The 18,980-nt window shown below is 42.3% G+C and overlaps 1 protein-coding gene across 17 annotated transcripts in view; it reads right to left on the bottom strand.

Moving 5' to 3' along the window:
* The window catches only part of ADGRL3 (adhesion G protein-coupled receptor L3), a 478,165-nt gene that overhangs the window by 47,309 nt on the left and 411,876 nt on the right, over positions 1-18,980 (bottom strand). For all 17 annotated transcript variants that reach the window (XM_015861714.1, XM_032444013.1, XM_032444015.1 and 14 more), the window contains 4 exons: positions 13,944-14,153; positions 12,660-12,880; positions 5,029-5,095; positions 3,535-3,626 (listed from right to left, as the gene is read on the bottom strand). In XM_015861714.1, coding sequence (XP_015717200.1) covers positions 3,535-3,626; positions 5,029-5,095; positions 12,660-12,880; positions 13,944-14,153 — 590 coding nt within the window. The remainder of the gene's footprint in view (positions 1-3,534; positions 3,627-5,028; positions 5,096-12,659; positions 12,881-13,943; positions 14,154-18,980) is intronic.

Genomic DNA, 18,980 nt, shown 5'->3' with positions numbered 1-18,980 from the left:
TGGCATCCTTCTCTGCACTGCTTCATACTGAAGTGATCTTTAAAAGGCAGTAAAGATCCTCACCCAGGGCAAGCTCTTAACATTTCTGTTTAAATGTACTGAAGAGAGAAATCAAACTCATCTTTTTCAAAAGATCCTGTTGACAGTACCTGTCATTAAATTGCAGCTATTCTGCCCTCCCGTTGTCAGCAGCTGGCACAGAAACTCATGCAGCGCTGAAGAGCATATACCCACGTATACAAGCTCACATCTTTTCCTCACCATGCAGAAATGTTTGATATGGAAATACAAGCCAAAGAAAGCCTCCCTCTCACAAAGTGCAACTCCATCGTGAGAAACCACACACCTCAGCAGCAGGACTAGGGCACAAACCTCAGTCTTTCAGTGGGTGCAGCCTACTGAACTGGCTCAGTACCAATCTGCCACACAGGGAGGATGTTCTCAGCATGGTAAAGGACCCACATACTGGCTGCAGCTACTCAATGGATTTGTCCTTCTTCAAGGTGCTGGGTTAAGTTGAAAAATATAATGTGGGTAAAAAGTAAACCAGCTATTTACTCTTTGAATTTCTGGCTGTGTAACTCTTGGGCACCCAGTGCTCCACTGAAGGAATGTCAGATTCTCCCATGCTGGCACAATAATACAGAGATTGTTTCTGAAGGTTAGGGAAGTTTATTTTTACAACTTTGCTCAGTGCCTACAAATCTTTCAGCCACACAGCATCTGGTTCAGGCACTGCCCTTTGAATGGCTTTTCTGTTGGTGCAGTAATTAAAGGTATCCCAGGTGACACCTGATCCCTTATCAAGTTCATTAATTTAAGTGGAGTTATTTGGCTCTCTATTTTCTATACTTCATAATGTATTTCTAACCTTTAAAGTGACATAGGCAAGCACCAGATTGCAGGAGCGCTTATTAACAGCCTATTAAAATATTTTATGGCCTTTATTTTTACGTTGCCATAGGGAATCAAGTATTTTGCTGTTGTTGAACTGGCTCGGGATTTATGTTGCAACAGCTTCACCACAGCCTAACGCAGAACAGCACAAGGAAATGAACTGGGAGAACAAACTCCCATTCAGCTCCTCATGTGCTGTAAACCTGTCAAATGCAGATCACAGCAAGGGGCCCTCCAATCCAAGTCTTTGGTTTTGTTTGTTTTTTAAATATAAGCTGACAAGACAAGATCCAATGCTCTGGAACCATGTTGAGAGCCACCATGGCAATATTCTTGTAGGGAAACATACCTGGGTGTCTTTTTTTACCAACCCTGTAAACCCACAGAGGTAAGCTCAGAAAGGATCTCTGTGGTCACCTCTAAAACCTAGTTTGTTGCTCTTTATTCTAGAGCTTCTGTACCGCATCCACATTTTGCAACAGCATTAGCACAGAATTAGGAAGACCATGAGCTTACCTAGAAGACCATGATCCCAGCTAAAGGACTTCTGGAGATGGCGAGTCCCTTGCAACCCTAGAAAAGCTTTCATAAAGTGAATTTTCTCCTCTGTTTAAACTCAAATATTGAGTTTTATTGAGTCTCTGATATTGAGACAACACGTGCCTTTGATTTAGAAACTTAACTCTTTTCTGCTTACGTACTTACAAATTGCAAATCAAATCACTTCTGAAAATCTTGTTTTGATAAACTTAGTGGGGTGAGCCTCAGGATCCTCCTGAGTTTACACAGCATTTCTCTCTCTTTTAAAAAAAACATAAGAAGTTATTTGTAGTGAAGAAACATATTTGGAAGGGTATCAGCAACATACTTAGAGTACTTTAATTGCTTGTGTCTCCAAAATGTTTTAATGAAGTCAAATCATGAATAGATGCTCCTCTGCCAAAGAACCAATAAAATATTTTAAAATGACATGATAACTGACAGAACTGGTTGTATAAATTCCTGGCATTTTAAACAAAGATACTACAGATTAGCACAAGCAAAAATACTCAGTAGGCAGTTATTATCTCTGCTTTAACTATGAAGGCTTTGGAGGGTTTTTTTGTTGTTTTGTTTTTCTTTTCCAATTTTTAATTTAAATGTCATTCTGAAAGGTTTTCTAGACAGATTTTGTGTGGGTAACCTTAGAAAGACTGTCTCAGCAAGCAATTCCATATCACTAATGCATGACGAGTAGTCAGTCATATTGCAAGTCTCTAGTGCTATTAAATATACCATTCCTTTAACGCCTCGTCCAAGACTGTATGAAATGAATGGAAGATTACCACGCTGAGATTGGTCCTGGACATCCAGGAGGGACTGCTCCTCCAATTTCATCTTACAGCTGAATGATGGTAGGAGGAATAGTGACACACCACAGAGCAGCCTGCCCCCAACCCAGGCAAGGACAAACACAGCAGATAAATACCCTGCAGGTCCCTGAGCTCACAAGATCACAGGCTCACTCAGCTGTGCCTGGATGCATGCAAGGCTGAGCCTAAGAAACAAAAACTTCACCCTGAAGACTGATGCCATGGTGTGCCACTGGCACCACAAGATTTGCTCTTTGGGGAAGTTTTTGAAGAGGGACTGATCTACTTTAAATTGAAGGGACATCTGCAATTGCTGCTCAACATTATCAACAATAACCTCACTGAGAACCACCTTGCAATGCTACCATTCAGCCATTCCTAACACGCTCCCCTTGCGCCTCTTCCCCAGCTCCTGCCAAAGAAGAGAAGGGATACCAGCTTCCACTGGTGTCACACAATGCTGTGCTTTCTTGGGTGTGCAGTAAAGCGCTGACACCAACAGTTTCCTCCAGAAGTTCATTAGATTGTTTTATTAATTAGCAGGCTCCCCATCTTATCACATGCTGCACCTGAAATCCCACTTGTATTTCTGAATCAAGTAATTAAAGGCAGAGGTACTTGAATAAACAAGCAGTGATGGAGAATAATATTCTATCAATGTAATGAGGCAGCTTGCTAGACAGTGAGATGCCCTGGCTCAGATGTTATCTAAGTCCAAGGGCAAAGCACACCTTGGATGGGGAGTGTGTCCTCTACAACTGGCACCCCCAGGTAAACTCCAGTAACCTGGATGAAAGTAATCAGATTCCAGGGAGAATTTGGGTCATTAAATCTGTCAGTGGCCAAAATAAACAGAAAAGAAGAAAGGCTACCGCACTCAGAGCATGGAGAAATAGTAATGATCAACAGTTTCAACACCTTCCCTGTAGAGACGGCAGTAATTACGTGGTAATTATCAGGTGCAAATTCCTCTTATGTAAAGGGACTAGGTTACCTTTTTCAAGGTTAGCAAATGTAACTTTACTTTCTTCATGCAAAATTTGAATGGAAAATGTACTGACTGAACACTAACACGAGTTGAATCGCTTTAAAGACCGTCTTTCAACAACAGCCATTTGTTGGTATCCATTAGAAACCGTTCTGCAGTGCTGTAATCCAGTACCTTATTATCACTGCTGTCAGCTGAGTTGGTTCCCTTGCATGCCACCATAGAGAAACAGGGGCATAAACAGCACAGGAAGAAAGAAGCAGAGAGAAAGAAAAAAAACAAAACAAAACCACTTACTTGATATTGTCAAGACATCCAGATTCAGGTTTCAGTATGGCAGTATGATGAAACATTTTATAGAGAGCAATCCCAAGGAAGATTACATTAAGCTGCAAAAAGAGGAAAGAAAAAAAAGGCAACATGACATGGCAGAATGCGATAGGGAGAAATCAGACTTGTCTCTGTAGCAGCCTCAGTCTCTGTAACAGATGAGTTGCTCTAGAAAATTAGCTCTCACTACAGTTTTATAAAGACTGAGTAACAGAAAATTGCCAAGTATTTTATAAGGTGAGCCAGCCTGCAGGCTGTGGAGCAGGGATGCCACAGCATTACAAAGCTGTGGAGCAGTGCATGTTACTGATATAGGGCTGTTTCCAACATCAACTCTAGTGCTTCAAATGATGCTATGGAAAATTAAGAACAGTTCTCTAATGGCTCATCTGTGTCTGAGAGGTATACGCTCGTGAGAAGTCTCTCAAAGCTTCTTGCTTAGCCAGTCTCATTGAAAGCAAACCAAAAAGCAACTTTTTCTGTGAATTGAACTGTTAACTATGGTGCAGTGGGGGAGATGGGGAGGGAGATTATTCTTGTTGAAGATGCTTAGCAAAGTGCAAAGCAAAACAAAAAGAGTCTGATGTATTCAGCAAAAGACATGACAGTGTTTCAACACTTCAGTGTTAGCAGGGTCACCAGTTCCTGGAAAGGAGTTCCTAAAAGCCTAAGCCAGGGTTCCAGGCATAATAAAAAAGGGAAGATATCTTTTCATGAATGCATTGTTTGAGAGGAAAAACAAACACAACAGATTTGGCTGGTGGTGCAGTTCCCTCCCTGGTGTGGAAGGCTGCTGAAATGCTCCCCGGTGGCAGGAGAGCCAGAGACAATGTCTGTATTGACGTGAATGCCTGGTTTGCTGTGTTAGCCAAACTCCAGACTATTCAAAACAAAGGATGGTTTATTTAAGCCATATTGTAGTGATTAAAGTATGAGAAAACTTCAGCTGTCTCTAAAGTTGTGTTCTTTACCTTGTTGCTGCGGTAGCTGATATGCTGGCAACGTGCTAACTGTAAAGTCACAGGAGTTTCAACTTCTGCAGGAGAGGAGACCCCCCCTTATAAAACCTCTCTTCCAGTTTTGACTTTACTGCATTGCCTTCACCTCAGATCTCCCTTTCTGCATGATCCACACAAAAGTTTGCTCAAGTTCCAAAGCAGGAACAGTGGGCGGTATCCATATAATAGGTTGGTACTTCTGAGCACCTGACAGCACAACACACCTGCTCCGAGGCAGTGCCCACAATATGTACTACATGCCCTCCCCTCCCTGATTTGATCGAGTATTTCACCATGCAAAGAGCCTCCTGTAACAAGCCTCTAATTGCTTGTGCCAGGTGGGGTCAGAGAAGAACATGCCTTTCTCAAACTAATCTGTGTAAATTAAAGATACAGAGTAAAGGGACAGCAAAAGTTTTATTTCTTGACCTGAGAGATGGAGTAGTTAATTAGGAGTTCTTACCATAATTATCAAGGTCGCTGGTCCTATAAAGCTCCAAATGAAGTAGGTGTCAAGTCGGAGCCAACATCTGTAATGAAACACAGGGGAGAGAAGGCATTCAAGGACTGCACCCAGGACATACATCAAGAGTGAGCGAGTGACAGAGAAGAATGTGAGCTGCAAAACACGCCAGTGGGAGACAGGAAATATTACATTGCTTGTTCATTTAAATGCTGAATTATGTGCCCGATTTCTGACAGTGCTATTGATGGAATAAGATAATTACCTCTGGAGGAAGCAGCGGGTAAATGGCACAAGGCCTATCTGCTAGGGCTTTCTGTGTCCATCAAAAAATACCTTAAAACATTTTATTTTAAGGAAGGGGTCCAAGGAGTAGCTATGGAGCCTTTTTTGCTTCAAGCTCAGCTTTCCTCTCCAGCTCTGATGCAACACAAGCTGTCTGTCAGCTGTCAAGTGAGATGACATTTTTCCATCAAGCTGATCAGAGCAAATTTGGTGCAAACAGGAAGCATGATTTTGATAACAGAAGGCTGAGGTTTAATTAGATTCAGTGACTTCCCCTTTAGAGCCTTTTATTTCCCTGATCCTCCGGAGTGCTTTGTTTCTACTAATGTTTTGAACATTGCATATGGTACGTGTGATCCCATGAAGTTGATTCATGGCCTAAAACTAAATTATTAATCGCTTAATTTCAACTGCATTTAATACTCCCCCCATTTTTTTCAGGCCCCTGGGAAATTATATTTCCATTCCTAGTTCATTCCAGGCGACAGGAAGATAAAATGGAAGTGACTGGTTACAAGACAGATGAATATAAATTCTAAGAAAGTTTCACATGATGTTTAAAATAATAATATCTTGTCGTGTTTGCAACGCTGCAAATCACAGCTCCATTTATACACAAAGGACTAAGAAAGCGTAAAAACACTCTTATAGTAAATGTCCGATGAAATCTCATAATTAGATAAGTGACAGGAACTGTATATATGAATTTATCATGGTGGAAAAGATGGCAATTCCCTCAAATGACAGCTCTATGCACGCATTGAATTTTTCCCCTTCCAATGGAATTTAAATAGGCAGAAGGGTCTGTGCCAGAAGCCCCACAGCAGAGATCAGCACAGTCTTCTGCTGAGAGAATAAAACATGCCCTGAACCTCAGCGACCGAGAAAAGTCAAGATATGAATAAATTCAAGGCTGTAGATAAAGCTTCCCTCTTCCCTCCCTGACTGTATAAATTTCAGGTCTCCACAGTCTCAAAGATGTACCAGTTCTTATGGTCATGCCAGTATTTATCACAAATTAAAATACAGGCACTTCTGTGACTGTCAGTCTTGAATCAATTCTGCAGCTTTCTACCAAAGGACTAAAAGAAACTGTATCAGAATTGTAATGTGCAAGGCAAACTGGGAGATCTTCCGAGAGACTGCCCAGAAATCTTGTTTCTTCCACATCTGTGCAAGTTCAAGGTGATTTAGATGCAGCTGGTGATGGAGCAACATGAGTGACTTCAAACTATTTGAGCCTGATTTCCTATAGGAAAGACTTTATGTGATCATGACATCTGTGCATCACTCATAATAACACCTGAAATGTCAGCCAATTGCAAGTAGATTTGACAGAGGAATAGAGGTTTCAGAATAATGAAGTACCTGTAAAGAGTCCCATGCCATCAAAAAAGAGATCTGCATAGCAGCAGCTCACACACTTTGGGGCATTTAAGTCTTAATACCTACTCCATCCTACTGGAAAAATAGTAACCGGTGCTTATGCTTCAGCTACCCAATAAAGATCAGAAAATATGAGGCCCCACAGCTTTTTTCTTACTGATATGTATGCTGAGTAGACTGTGTGTGGCAGAGGACTCTGAAGTGGTATGTTTTTCTTTTTAAAATTACAATATTTTGAACTTTTTTTGCAAGTTCATAATCCAAAACATCTCCCAGCCCCTGCTGCACAGGCATTGGGAACATGGTGAACTGCAATCGCTAAGCAACTTGGTTTTCCTTCAGTGTGAAGTGCAAGCTGGTTTTCAGAAAGCCAATGCAAGAAGAAGGGAATAATAAAGGCAACTCTTCTTTCCTTAGAATTGCAGAATCATAAAGGTCGGAAAAGACCACTAAGATCATCTACTCCAGCTGTCAGCCATCACCACCATGACCAGTAACCATGACCCTAAAACATCATATCCTTAAAATACACTGGCCAGCCACAGGATTGCATTTGATGTAGTTGGTTCTTATCATGTATAGATTGAGACGTGAGGAAAATCTGCACCCATTTCCTTAAATCTGAGCCCTTTGGGAGAGTCCCCAGAGCCTGGGCTTCCCCATGACCTCCAGGCTTGTCAGCACCTGGCAACAACAAGGAACTCAAAGGTGATCCATTGAATTTCTCTGAGGTTGATTTTGCACCATTGCTTCTTTGCTACGCGAGTCAGAACAGCTTCCTTATGCAGAGGTTTCCCATACCTCCAAGATATTTTCTTCATCTGTCCTGCTCATTAAGATATTGTCATTGCTTGGTGAAAGCTGAAGTACAGCAAAATGAGGGAAAAGATGGGCCAGCCTGAGCAAGGCAGTGCAAAGCAACCAGTGCTGAGCAACAGCAAGACAGAGCTTGCAAAAACCAGAAAAGGCTTTCATGCCTCTCTGCATGCTCCAAATGAGGTGGGGATATTTTTTATTTTAATATAAAAAACTGCCTTTCAATGAAACCTCACATGACTAAACTGCAGCTAAACTGAAAGCTGTATGGTTACGGCTAACCTACATGGGGATTCTATAAAGCCAGTCTTTTTTGTGGTCATCGGCAAGTGATGTGACTTCGAGCCCATTTAAGTCATACCTCATTAAAAATGCAAATTAAGAACGAAACATCAAAACACAGGCATCCCGCCAACTCTGTTGCAGAGATGTAAATTGCTAATCAAACAAGTACCACACTGAGCTTTTCTTCCCTTAAAGACAAAACCACGCACACAATGAGCTGCATAAATGAGCTCCTTGAAACAAGGAAGCAATCAGCTAACTCACTTCCAAAAGTTGCTAATCTTGGGCTGCCGGCTTACTTCTGACCCCCCATGCACAGCTGCACTGTGAACATGGACTTGCTTATTACAAGTTTATACTCTGTTGTCATTAAGCAAACAAGCTGCTTCAGGGCTCAGCACAATGCAGAGCAGATTATCCACACATCCATGGATGTGGGAAATGCTCAAAACCCCATTACTGTCTCAAAGAGTCACACCAGCATGTTCAGTGCTGTGCTTGTAACGAGCTCCGTGCCATCGCTTTTCTTTACTTTTTAATTTCCTCCCTTTCCACAATGTCAAGTCACTATATTCACCTAAAGCTTTTCCCAAGTAATAAAGACTACAAAGAGTTTACTCTATTTTCTGCATGAAGAGAAATCAAATACTAAACTATCCCTGGTGTGTATTAAATATAACCAATAAACAATCATTAGCTGCCATTGGACCATAAAATTTGAAGAGCCCTAACATATCATGTTGTTCATGGGAGTTCAGTAGTTCGTTTCACATGGCCATGCAGCCTTCTCGTCTGTGTGTGGTAATGGGATATGTATGTGCAGGATGTGTCTTCCAAGGGTGCAATATATGTTCTGCTTAACGTAGTCCAGCATCCGCACTGCTCACGCTTCCTCCACCAAATACCCAGAGCAAACACTGAAAATAAAACAAGTTCATGGAGCCATCCGAGACGTACTGTACTGTTAGAAGCTATTTGCCAGCAACATTAACATGCAAATAATGTTGGTGGCCGGCTGATGGAGTTGGAGCCTGTGTACATACACCAGGCTTTCATTTTGCTTTACGACAGCTGGATTGCTTACCATGTACATTGTGCTTTATAGCATACCAAAGTGTGTGGGGGAAGAAAAACAACAGAAAGATTCCTGGCACAATGAATTTGATCACCGGTGGATGAATATACCTACAAGTACATTTCATAGAATATAATGAGCCATTCAAAAACATAGCTGCTCTCCTCTGAGATTTGTAATAGGCATTGATATAAAACCCAGAACAGAATGGGAATATGGAATAACTTCTAACTGTCAATTTGGGATGGTCTGCTACTTGAGCAAGTCTTCTCAAAGGGATGTTCCTAAAGTCCATTACTGAATTTGTGAACACAAGTAATGTTTGCATGCTAACAACTGCAAATGTTATTTTCCCTCTGCATTTTGCAGCGCTGCCCACCACAGTGCCTGACATCAGATCCAGGCAGGAGATGGATGGATTTGGTTAACGCATAGGACGAGGCAAATGGTGTAGCTTTATAAAACTGCAGTCTCAGTACCTTATTTTTCTGTAGCAAAACTGGAGACATGGACATTTAAGACTCAGCAGCTGATTTGTTACAGCCATTAGATTGTGATGTTTGCTTTCTGTTATTTTTAAGACCTCAGATTTTCTTGTGCTACTGAAAATAACTGGCGAGTGTATGAAATGTCCACTTAGAAGTTAACATAAGCACTGCTGGAATCACTTGTGGTCCCCCAAGCACAAAGCTTGCAGTCAAGCTTCCTGCTTTGCACCTTTGCTTTAGAAATGACAGTCAGAATGACATGAGATGTAATACTGCTGAGTAATTTGGGCAAAAGGGACCATGGCTCAGCTTGCTCACACAAACAGTCCCAACTGGCCTGAATGGGATGGTCTTTTAAAGCAATCACTGTGCTACTGCCTAGTTACAGCATCAAACTAATTAGCCCTAAATCCCCTAATATGGGTGGTTTGAATTGCTCTTAAACAAATAAAAACAAAGAAAAGAAAAGGAAAAAATAAAGAACAAAGAAAAAAAGAAAAAGAAAAAAGGAAAAGAGACAATGCCAATTATTGGCATAATTAAGTGTAAGACAGTATCTTCAGAGGGCAGCTAGTCCAAAGCATCAATATGAATGCCAGGGCAGAAAATCACAGGCACCAACTGATGAAGAAAGAAACAGAGAGAGGAATAATTGCCTGCTTCTGGCCATGTAATCTGGGCACGATGGCTGGGTTTAGAAAGGAAAATCGAATCAAGAAATCCTACACGGGGTGTCTAAGCAAATCTTTCCGAGATGTATGAAGGGTGGCACTGAATGCCAGGTGAAAAACAAATAATACTAACAGCTCCATAAGTCCTGCTTAAACAAATGCAATAAATAATGGAGGGAGGCAAGTAATATATTCCAGAGGATGTTTTACAAAACCCGGCAAAACCAAGCAACTTCTTGCAATCAAATTATGTATGCCTGGCATATAGTTCACTACAAATTCTAATCAGTTCTACCCTTCTAATAACATTACACAGAAAAATACATCATCATCCATCAACCAGATGGAGCATGATAGTTATACAGAACATATTGTATATGTTTTATTTTCCACTATGAGAATGTGATAAAATTGTGCACACTAGAATTAGAGATTATAAATAAATATTTTTGGCTCTACAAATCTCTGTAAATATTTATTTGCAAAATATTATATATACATGTTTAATCATTAAAAATACTACTTTGTGCCATGGGGAGGGAGAGAGATTTTACTGGCAGGGGCTTTTGACTGCTGCCTTGTCAACACAAAGCCAGTATAGTTCTGTAGTTCACCTCCAGCAAATTTCAGCTAAACTTTCTGCTCCTACCACCTATGTATAGAAATATTTGGGCTAGGAAAAGGCAGCATTTTCTACAGAGGTTGTTTATCCTGATGTGCTACAAAAAGGAGCATTTATTCCCATTAAATGTGCAAATGTTTCAGCAAGGCAAAGCTGCTCTGGTAATTTATAAGAGCTGTGGTGAGGTGCCATGTGTTCCCATGCTACAGATAGGCTGCTGCATGCAGGTAACTGCCACTCAATTATACGTGGCTTGATCCTGCAGAGCACTAAGTGGGACTCTGCATAGATGGGAGAAATGCAAATCAATTCAACTCCAGGGCAGTGCTACTGCATCATATCACCACAGGATACCCTGGATTTGGGCAAATTCTTTTACTATAAGAAATTTTCAACGCCCATCAGCTACAGAGCATTATAAAACAATGTGATCAGTGTTATTTTTCATCTCAAACCAGTATGAGAATTGTTCTGCTGCTACAAGTCCTGCAAGAGCGATGCTGCAGAAGACACAGGCAAACTGTGTAAAAGGCAGCTGGGCAAGCAAATCTGTGCTTCATCATCCCAGTGATTCCCTGAAGGTGCTGAACAACTAGGCTGCAGACCAGACTGGTGGAGACAGGGAGCATCTCAACTGGCCTTCTAGGGAACTGGACTCACAGCCTTATGTGTCTGGGGCTCGCAGTACCCCATAGGGGCCACTGTGAAGAGATGGGTCTCGGTAGAAACACTACAGCAAAAATAAATTTGCCTTCTGCCTCAGCAGAATGTTTCAACACCTGATTTAGTGGGGGATTATATATCACTCAAGACAGGATGTGAATAGCAGAGTTGATTGGGGCAAAAAGCAGGAGGTGACTGATGGAAACACTCACATCTACTACAGGAATTCCAGAAACTGTAATTGGATCTTCTGCTACCTTTTCTTTAACCCCTAGGCCCGTCAAAGTAGGTCACACTGCTGGGATAAATTGGTAAAGTTCCCTGAAAATTTACTCCCCCTTACCCTTATCTGCATGGGCTACTTCCTTTCCACAAAGTATGACACACATAAATTCAGGTTGCTATTTTCCCACTTGTGGAAGGAGCATGATGCAAATATGCACCTGAGGTGAAGCCTCACTGCTGGCACAGTAATGCTCCATAAGCAGTTCCAATGTACTACAGACTTGCTTCTGCAAAGACTCAGGTTCATATATGCCGATAAGATTTTCAGGAGAAAATTTTGCAGTTGGTTTTAACGAAGTATCAACTAATGCCACACTCTGACCCAAGCTATGCTGAAACAGAGCTTTAGAAATGTCACTTGCTCTTTGCTATGTGTTCCTTCAGACTGAACACATTAAAATGATAATGGAAAGGCAGCCTGAAAAGGGAAATAAAAAAAATAAAATAACATCAATAAAAATGCACTGTAAGTGCCATTGTAACAAAGCTGGCAAAGAAAATTTTCCCTCTGTTTTCTATTAGATGGTGTTGTATGAACATCTAAATTGTGCTTTGATTCCAGTTTCAGCAATGTTGAAAACATTTAAGAATATTCATAATGGTAAATGATGTAGCTGCTCTGATTCACAAAGAGCATAAAGCACTCTACAGCCACCATCTTGATGAGCCTCCAAGCAAAATAATTTGATAAAACACTTAATAAAGAAGAAAAAAAGCTATGTTTCATCACGTAAATGAGAAACACTCTTTGGTTAGAGAAGAAGGGTGACCTTGTTGATACCAAAGTGAGACTTAGAAGAGCTACCTCTGCTGCTGTTACAAATGATGTGACAAAACTTTACGCAACAGAATTTTTCAGGAAAACACCTTTGCAAATCTCTACATGGTGAGGAATTTGTTCTGTATGATCATGCACCGGGAGAGAGAGCTGTATCTCCAGCTGACAACTGCCTGCACAGCATCCTTCACCTGCTGTGTCCCAGATCCTTGCTTCCTTCTGTCCTCCTCTCTCCCATCCTCCTGCCCAGGCCCAAGCAGAGCCAAGCCCCACTCACACTTTGTCTGTTCCATAGCTTCGGTAGTCCACTGCTGCTGACACGGCCACGATCAGTGCAGGCATGCCATAACCAACCAAATAGAAGTACTTCCTCCGCGAGTGCTCACTCTCAAAAACCTCCACCAGCATGATGTAGAGCTGCACGCCTTCCAGGAACATCCAGGTGAAAGCCGCCAGGAAGAAGAAGTGCAGTAGGGCAGCAAAGACAGCGCAAGCTATCTGTAGGCAGATTTGAAAAGAGACAGAGGTGTTTGTACCATTCAACTTAATGTAACACTCAAGTTTACATGCAAACATGCTCTCATTGGAAGGTTTAATAAGAATGAAGGAGTTCTTGTTCTCCCATCTCCAATGTAACATTTTTTTCACTTTGAAAATATACATATGAACTATTTTTAAACAGACACAACTGTACATACAAATTATATTCAAAAATACAAAAGCAGGTATGTACCTACTCTGGTAAATAAACACATAAAGATGTATATATATGGTATAAGCAGCATAAGCACATTTGTACAACCTGCTGATTAAACATATGCACACATGCTATTTACAAACAATGCCCCTGCATCCTCTAAAATCGTGGCTCTCATGATTTTCAACCAAGACCTTTGATTTCAGTGTGACTCTCTAGCTGTTAACTCCAGGGTATGTGTGTTTATGTATAGACAGATTTCTCTTTCTTACTGGCGTTTATGTTGACAGAGTTATGCAGGCGTACATGCACACAAGTGTGCAGGCTAGATGACTTAACTGCCCCAATGCACTGGAGTTTGTCTGTAGATTCACAAAGGCTGTTTTTGCCTAGGCAACTTTCCAAACGTCAGCATGCCCTGTGAATATCCTTGGGTACTGTGGACTGTCTGACATGCACACGGGGCTTTCCAATACAGCAGTTATAGGCAGGATATTACAGGAAGGGATTTGAAAAACAGGAAATACCATGAAAACCCAAAATCCATTCCAGTGCTAGGAAGAAGGCCTTTTCTTTTTAAAAACAGAATACCAAAATGCATTCTAGAGTTAAATAAATATGGAAAGGCATCGCTTAGGGAGCAGCTTTTTCCATCCACCTAGCAATCTCAAGGCAGCTAATACAAGCAAGTATCTCAGTCTCCTTTCGGTAACCAGGATCTGACTCCCAGTTGATAACTTCACCCTGTAAGAGCTCAAACAGGGCTTGAAGTAGCAACTGGAATATATCCCACTCCATGGTAAAACATACTACTGCAGTGAGGTGAGAGCCTGCACCAGGAACAGAAAGCATTTTGCCTCTTACCGGCTGGTCAGTCCGGTTGATGCCAATGAGGAAGAGAAGTTCTGCTACAAAGAGGTTGATACAAAGGTTCTTGTGAATAGTGTTACGATCACTTTGTAGGCCACGGAAAAAACAGAATGTGAAGATGCAGATCAGGAGGCAGACAAGTGACAACAGGATGCCCACCCAGGTGATAAAGTCCAGAAGCAGGTCATGTACTGCATCGCTGTGCTGGAGATAAAACAACAAAAAGATCATCAGCCACATAGCGCATAACTTCTAATCCATCCCAGGCAAACAGTGAGGTTATCTGAGACACTCGGGCTCACCAAGCCGTGGCCCAATGAACTACAACTAATGAAGGATATTAAGACTAAATGGACCTAGACTTGAATCCAGCAGCCTGAAACTCATGCTCCAGAGTGCCTGGCAAACTATGAGTGCCAAAACAGATTCAGACCTCAGAATATCCTAGAAATAATGATGTTGTTGCTGAATACATTGAGATATCATAGCTAGTCTTGAGTGCAATTCCATTTTTCACAAATATGGCAAAGAAGAGGATGTACTGTATAAAGAACCATCAAACACTGTGATTCAGGTGTAAAAATGTTTCATACACAACACTGTGGAGCTGACAACCACAAGTCTGTTATAACCATTTAACAGCGAGAAAAGACTCTTTACACATCCACAGACATACATGAGCTTGAAGGTTTTGGACAGAAAGAGAACACTTAAATGTCTTGTCTTTCTTTTCAACAGGGAACAAGAAAGTACATTTTTGTTTTTCAAGAACTGAAGCTGTATTTTAGAACTCCCGGTAAGTCAAACTGAACCCTGGAACATTCCTCAGGAAAAAATAAATTAATTAATTGAAATAAAGACATCTCTTTCCACATGACTTTTGCTTTAAATTCTAACAAAACAACGGTGCTAAGAAAGCTGGGCAAGTGAATGTTTCCCTTGCTTGTAACACATTTACCTCAAATCATGCAAGCATGGCCATCAAAGTTAAGTAATTCAGCAATGTTTTGCAAAGTGCAGCACAGGTGTGCTTTGACTCTTGATAAACATCTCTGGACTGCTCCTGAACTTAGCAGAAAAAAAAGAGGGGAGAGTTCTGAGACTCCAATAGTGAGGGTGTTCCACCACCTTACCAAGGCTGTAAAACTCATGAGTAACTCCACAGGTTTCCACCAGATGTGGTGAAATTAGAGATATCACTACTTAGTAAAATGTAAATAAGAAATAAGAAATACATGGCAAGTCACAAAGTGGCTGCTCAGGACTAAGTGGTTAGAGTCAAAGAGCTGAGGGAAAGACCGCCTGGAAGTCTCCAGGGCCTTTTCAAAAAGACCCAAGAGCCTTGAAACCCAGATTAGTGGTCCACCAGGCTGTGTAACAAATGGCGTTCTCATTCCCCTCTACTTCTGGCATTTTGATGACTTAGGCGTTATTTAGACTGGCAAATACAGCAGTGTCACACTTCAAAAAGCCAGGACAAACTGGAAACATTTTCCTCCCTGTGGGATAAAAGCCTATGACAGATGGAGGAAAAAGGTGATTAATTTATCCATTTTCTTTGCCTGCCTGCCAATGATAAAGCCACATCAAATGTCAGGCCTTTCCTGATATACACTCTGCTATGTCAGCACCCGTGAGAAACAACTCAAATCTTTCAGCTCTTTGGCTTTATCAGCATGAGTGATAGGCATCAAACGATAATGAAAGATGGGGAGTGACTTTTCCCCTCCATCTCTTCCATGCTGGAGGTTTTGTTTCGAAGGAGACTCCCTGAAGGAGGCAGAGAGATGAAGTCTCCTTTACCCAAATGCTCTTACAGAACCTTTTGAGCATTTCTGATACCAAAGGGGCTAGCTGTATCAAGTACAGCACTGAGGCATGAAATCCTACTGCATTTACTGCTGACCATGATAGAAATGCCAATTCCATGCAGCTCCTCCGGCATCCAGCAAACCAAGAAGACAAAGTGCACATCATTTTCCTGGTGGCCACACATTCCTCTATCTGTGTCATTCCAGCTCATCCATCTCTCTTAACTCAGTGCAAAAACATGCTAATGCAAACCTTGAGCCTTTCAAATCATTCTCTTTTTCATCTGACGCTGCAGAGGAGCTGCAGATAAGGTCTCCCTGAACAGCCCTGCCAGCTCACTTAATCAGAGGGACCTGCCAGGCAAAAGTGACAGAAGGCTCTGGGACTGGGAGAGCAGGACAACATTGCTAATGCAGGTATATGTAAGGAGACAACAACCATGAGGGCTGTGGAAGAGCAGGTAACATGAGGCCACTGGCTCTGACTTAAAAATTCCAAAGCACAGCCATCCTAGCAAAAGGAACATTCAAGGCTTCTTCCCATAAATAAGACAAAATTCAGAGAAAGGCCATTTTCCAGACTCTTGTTCTCCAGTTTGTACAGATAACCAGACTTGCCTGCTCCCTGCTGCAGAATTCAGCTCCTGCTCTTGTTTATGCATCCCAGCCCTCTAGTTTGTTAGGATTTCTCTGCAAGGCCTCTCTGTCCTCCAGGGAGTCAAAAGCTCCTCCCAGCTTAGTGTCATCCTTAAATACATCCAGTATACCTTCAAGTCCAGTATCCCAGTCAATGAGGAAAACATTAAAGAGAACCGGCTCTAAAATGACTACTCCTCTATTATTAATCATAATGATAATACTGACTTCATGCACACAACATCCATCCTTGAAGTACTAGGAAACAGTATAAACAGTTTCTCCATAATTACAACTTCTGCTCAACTTCAACTTTGCAGGGCTAAGTGTAACAAACAGTGCACTGACATACTGTGCCGGGGTTGCAGCATCTGAGCTCATTCCCTCAACCACTGAGACACACAAAACAAGCACATCTTCTCTTTTCCCTGCTCCTCCCCAGCACAGTTCAAGTACTCCCTGACCAAGGACAAAACAGCTTTGACATATACACTAATGATATCCTTGTAGAACCCTGCAAGCCCTAAGGTCCCTAAAGCATGTGAAACACACCCAAACCATCACAGTGCTGATAACAGTCAACTTGTTCTTCTCAATAATCTCCTGAAGATGCTGGCAGCCAGAAGAACCCATGGGAGATCCCAGATGTCAAGACAAAGATCAATTTCCTGACAGTATCAATCAAACACCAGCTTGCCCAAATGCATCATGACTGCCAAGACCTGTATATCAAGACTTTCATGGCCCTTTATGCAAGCCACTGAGTTTTCTTACAGCTACAGCCTTGCTAGCTTTAAAGGTAAGTTGACACAAGGATTATTCTCAGCATAGGAGCAATTATTAAGTGAACTACACAAAAACTTCCAGGTGGATACGTTCCTTTGGATTCCAAAACTGCAGTGTAGGCTTAAATGCAGAAACGTTTGGACTAACACTGTAAAAATATATATTCTCTGCTGAGTAAGTTTTACATCTGCAATTTGGGGGAGAACCTGACCCCAAACTCAGTGAAGGAAGTGCTCCCTGGCTTTGGAATGAAGCCTTTCTTTTGCACAAGTGGGGCCAAGAGCTTTTGGAAGAGAGCACTGATAGAAACATGTGCAGGAGGAGCTGCAGGAACCCTGATAGCCACCAGAGTGGATGAACAGGCAACCGAGCCATTATTCGGGCTGTGAAATCAATGAGCAGCTCTGGCAGCACCGGCACAGCAGAGCTGAGCTAATAAAAACAAATCCCAGGGAATGTCAGCTTATGACAGAATGGCTCTCCCTGAGATGAACAGCCATTTCCTCCCTTATTAAAAACATCAGTAGAAGAAAACAGCAGCCAAACCAAGCTGCCAACAGCAAAGGACACATTCCTTTGCCTAATCTGTCCCTTCAGGAAAGGAAAGAGTAATATGTTTGGAGGTGGAGGAATAAGCAAGCAGTAAATAATAACACAATGTCATCGACTCACTCAGATATGACCACTCGGCGCCCAGCAGGAGCTGGCAGTGCTGGGCTGGGCAGAGACCCAAGTGGGACAGATCTGAACTCCTGCGCATTGCTGCTTCTGCAGCTTTTCAGATTTGCAGCTCTCCAGAGCTGTTTAGGCTCTCTCTGCCCTCTTTCCCCATCATTGGTGTCAAGAGAGGATTACTGTTGCAGCCTTGCTGTAATGCTTCATGGAAAAGCACAAAGGACTTAACTTTACAAGCAAATGGTTTTGTAGATATGCCAGAAGTGTCAGCTGGGCTTCCTGGACTGGGAGGAAATCCCAAGGGCTCCCAGACTTCCTAACAACACTGCTTGCTGTGGTTATGCAGGCACGAGAGGTTCCAATGGGGCTTTCCTTCCTCTGTGACCAAATGGGATGTACTGGAGAAGGTGGAGGGGGGTTGGGGGGCACCTCTGCTCTAAAAATCATCCTATCTTTCCAAAGATGCACCAAGGAAGGCAGCCAGACCTATTCTGCTGGAATACAGTAGCTACCTAGGTGTGCACGCCCTCCATGCTCTGCAAAGGCAGCACACCTCTGCCCTGCTTTCATGGGCACCATCAGAATGTAATCCAGGAATAGGGCCTGATGCCTCCTCCCACCTCCCCCCTCCCCCCCCCCGAAGCCTCTGTGCAATGTCACTGGCTCCTCATGATCATACTTTAAATAAGGCTCTGAATTCTGAGCACTCATGCAAGGTGGTTTAGCTGCCAGAATAATGTGCCACAGGGGCACACACAAAGGGAAATAGGTACAGATCTCATCTTACCATGCACTATAAACCATGCTGTGGATATGATGTGTGGCAAGAGCCCAGGGTTTCCATCTCACTGCTGACACTGCTGCAGCTTTCCTGTGGCAAGTCACACTCAGCTGTGTGGTGCCAGTGAGGAGAAGAAGTTTGGATCAGTACTAGCAACACCCCAGCCCTCCTCTATGCTGGCTGGAGTTGGTAAAGTGGCACAGCTCTGCTTACTCATAAGGCATCTCTAACTCAAGAAACAAGCCATAGCGGTGGTGCCAAGCTCACAGTGTAGATGTCTACACAGCCAAGCTGGTCACAGCATCATCAGCTCCTGCTGTCACACTGATGGCCTTACCCAGC

The sequence above is a fragment of the Coturnix japonica genome, chromosome 4 (genome assembly GCF_001577835.2).
Source record: "Coturnix japonica isolate 7356 chromosome 4, Coturnix japonica 2.1, whole genome shotgun sequence".
In the NCBI taxonomy this organism is placed as follows: domain Eukaryota; kingdom Metazoa; phylum Chordata; class Aves; order Galliformes; family Phasianidae; genus Coturnix; species Coturnix japonica.
Note: the sequence above shows the minus strand (reverse complement) of the source record. Positions and strands in the feature narration are given on the sequence as shown.